Source organism: Pelobates fuscus, chromosome 9 (assembly GCF_036172605.1).
Source record: "Pelobates fuscus isolate aPelFus1 chromosome 9, aPelFus1.pri, whole genome shotgun sequence".
Taxonomy (NCBI): Eukaryota; Metazoa; Chordata; class Amphibia; order Anura; family Pelobatidae; genus Pelobates; species Pelobates fuscus.
The window spans coordinates 29,361,390-29,364,968 of NC_086325.1; the positions used below are offsets into that span (position 1 = coordinate 29,361,390).

General features: G+C 40.9%; 1 protein-coding gene across 1 annotated transcript; it reads left to right on the forward strand.

The window, feature by feature from the left end:
* The first annotated feature begins 621 nt into the window (after positions 1 to 621).
* On the forward strand, positions 622 to 3,155 carry SNRPD2 (small nuclear ribonucleoprotein D2 polypeptide). Its single transcript, XM_063433325.1, has 3 exons — positions 622 to 717; positions 2,352 to 2,531; positions 2,718 to 3,155. Coding segments are annotated over exons 1-3 (357 nt in total). The 5' UTR covers positions 622 to 715; the 3' UTR covers positions 2,893 to 3,155.
* Positions 3,156 to 3,579: the final 424 nt, after the last annotated feature.

Below are 3,579 nucleotides of genomic sequence, written 5' to 3' on the forward strand. Positions count from 1 at the left end.
AGTTGATATTCGAGTGGTCTATACACCAAGACTTGAAATTCAGCTCGGGATACGCGTTTGGGAGGCTTAGACAATAAATAAGCACGCTGTATTCATTACTATTAAACTTTGTTGGAACTGACCAGAAAACTGCAAATTTTATGTCGAAATAGCCAAATTTATAAATGATAATAGTAATGCCACATAAAATTTATATTTACCCCAAACACACACACACACACTTTAATCCATAATAATGTCACTTTTGAACAGAGAAAGCCAAAGGATAGAAACCCAACCCAGTCTAAAAAGTTGAACTGTTGTAGAACTACAACTCCTATGATGCTCAGGCAAAGAATCAGAGGAGATATTGCAGGGTATCTGCCTTGTGTTGCTTTCACTATATTAAGAGTGTAATATATTGAGCACCAAACCCCTGGCACTGTGCTCCTTCCTACCCCAGCCCATTAATAACCCATAATTCAATGTATAAAGCCCAGGTCATCCTGTGACAGCACTGTCCCTATTCTATCACCCAGCTATGCCCAGTCTGATGGCATAATACCCACAATGCACCTCCCTCCCAGAACGAGCTCTAAAAAACAGAGGGGGAGAAAAAAAAAAGCAACGAGTGACCCGGAAGTACTTATCAGCGAGAAGGGGGAATCTGTTCCCCCGGAAGCGGAAGTTCATCTACCGTGAGAGCGAGAGAAACGCCGGATAAACGTGCAGCACAATGTGAGTACATAAAATATAATGCTGGTTATACTTTATAGGAGAAGGGCTAACGGAATTGGGCTAAAAGATGACTATTGTTATAAGAGCCCTTTAAGTCGTATGTACAGAGCTGCGAGTTTACATATCGCTCATAGGAGGGAGCAATGTCTGCACTATGTGACACTACCTGGGGGCACACACATTATATGGACACACTGGGACATAATGTCAGCATTGTGCATCATGAGGGGGCTATTAATTAGTAAAGTCCAGGGTTATTCTATAAAGTGAATTTTATAGGGAATTTCAAATCTTAGGTCAGCATAATTGAAGTGAAAACAGTAGCTGACTTGCTGTCAATTAACATTTTAGTAAATAACACAGTTTCTTTTGGTAGCTGCATTTCTATGGAAAATGATCAAACTGAGGTGTTTGAGAATTTTGCACTGAGGTTCTAAAAGTACAAATTCTAAAAGAATAATAAGCAGATTTTTAGTGCTATCTGAAGAGAACATTGCAGAGGAGCACTAAATACGCACAGACGAAATACTAAATCTGAATGAAAGTAATGACAATGGAAGTGTTCATGGTGCCGTAGCCCTGTAGTTTTACATTGCTGGGTGAAACACACTTCTAGCTAGGGTCTCTTCCTGAAGGACTTTCTCTGCGACAACTGCCTGAAACTTAGTTCGTCTGGTCATCAAATGCAGCTCATAGGAAAGCATTAAATTCTATGGTTTGCTGTGCAAAGAACATTTGATTAAATGTGTTCACGCATCTCAATCCTAATGCTCCAACATGGACAGCAGCACAGAGGGAGTCACAGAGCTTGATAACAGGGAAGTAAAATCATTCTATAGCTAATTTTTGTCGCTCGTGAAGGGCCCTAACTTTAACTAGGGACGGGGGCACTATAGCATTAAGAATACAGGTTTGTATTCCTAATGCTATAGTGGTCCTCTAATGGAATTAATGCTGTTTTATTAAAGGGACACTATAGTCACCAGAACGACAGCTTATTGTATTTATTCTGGTGGGTATAATCATCAGAGAAGCCTATGGACGCCTCCACAGGCCACTCCTCTAGTGGCTACTAGCCTATGGACACCTCCACAGGCCACTCCTCAGATTGCTACTAGAGGTGCTTCCTGGGCCAGGGCAGCACAGTGTGCAGCACTGACATTCACTGTCACCACCCTGAATTCTCTTCATAGAGATGTATTGATCCAAGGAGATGCTGATTGGCCAGGGCTGTGTTTGGCTGGTGCTGGCTCTGCCCCGATCTGCCTCCTTGACAAGCTCAGACAATCCTATAGAAAATGTGTGATTGGCGCACACACCACCACTTCTGATTATATCAGCTAAGCAGGCAGATCAGGGGCAGAGCCAGCAGCAGACTAGAATAAAGGTAAAATGTCACTATATGGGTGGCGGTGGGGCGCAGATGGTGTTTTTAACACTATAGGGTCAGGAATACGTTTGTGTTCCGGACCCTATAGTATTCCTTTAAGATATACTTTTTTTACGCAGTTGAGCTCCTTGCTTTTGTGTAGAATTACAGGTGTTATTTCTTGCAATACAGCCATTGGTGGATTAATATATGCAAAGAAAATAATCCCTTATCCAATTGTTTTTTGTTTTTTCACTTTATTCAGGAGTCTCCTAAACAAGCCCAAGAGTGAGATGACTCCAGAAGAGCTCCAAAAACGGGAGGAAGAAGAATTTAACACAGGGCCATTGTCGGTCCTCACACAGTCAGTAAAGAATAACACACAGGTCCTCATCAACTGCAGGAACAATAAAAAGCTGCTGGGGAGAGTCAAGGCTTTTGACAGGTATTTGGCAAAGAAACTTATTACACTTTCATCCACTGCACAAGGGAAATTTATAACTGTTTATTCTTACAAGCAAAGGGAGTCTTTGGTGTATGTATCATGGGGAATTTGGTAACGTTGTTCTTTAAAACCCTTGACATGTTTGTGCAGTTGTACATCACGTTTGTTATACTTTCTCATCTGCAGGCACTGCAACATGGTTCTAGAAAACGTGAAAGAGATGTGGACAGAAGTACCTAAGAGTGGAAAAGGAAAGAAGAAATCCAAACCAGTGAATAAAGACAGATACATCTCCAAGATGTTCCTCCGAGGAGATAGTGTCATTGTGGTGCTCAGAAACCCACTGTTGGCTGGAAAGTAAATTTCTTCAAACCGTTCCCATAGGGATTAGGTCACACCTTTGATGAAACCTCGTTGTAATGGACAGTAGAGGTGACTTGAGCTGAAACAACTGCCAATTCCATGAAGTGCTTTGATTTCTGTACATCTTCCAATGTCTTCTTTCCTCTACACACATCGTTTGCAGGTCTCCTCTCATGGGTGTGACACAAAGATGCCCAAACTTACTTATTTTTTTTGTTTTGTTATGTTTTGTGTTTTTCTAATAAACATAAATTACTCAGTTCTTTGTGAATGTTTGCATGATATATATTTTAATGCATTTTGTTAACGGGAACTTATCCTTAATAGAATATACTCCAAGGTATTTTCCAGGTACCATGGCTGTGTGAAAAGCCAAAGACAACCCAGTTCTGACTTCTATAATAGGGATGACCTCTGAGATTCATATTGGTACTCGGAGACCATAGTCTTCAGAAAACCCAAACACCAGAAGCCTGTTTCTGGGACTGTCATGGCATTTAAGCTTACAACAGTACGGTAACTCATTGACAGCCCGAGACCTGTAGGAACTAAACTTAGAGATTAGAAAACAAGTATCACTTGTGTAAGATGTGTTCTCAATTTCAAGAGGAAATCTCCCTTGCAGTGAAGTGACAGTTGCTAATTCATTCACTCCAATAAATGCAATCATGGTTCAAAAAAACAC

Excerpts from the sequence above, each read along its gene's own strand:
- SNRPD2 (XM_063433325.1), top strand. Across the intron at positions 2,532-2,717 it reads AGAGTCAAGGCTTTTGACAG|GCACTGCAACATGGTTCTAG; the intron begins GTATTTGGCAAA and ends TCTCATCTGCAG.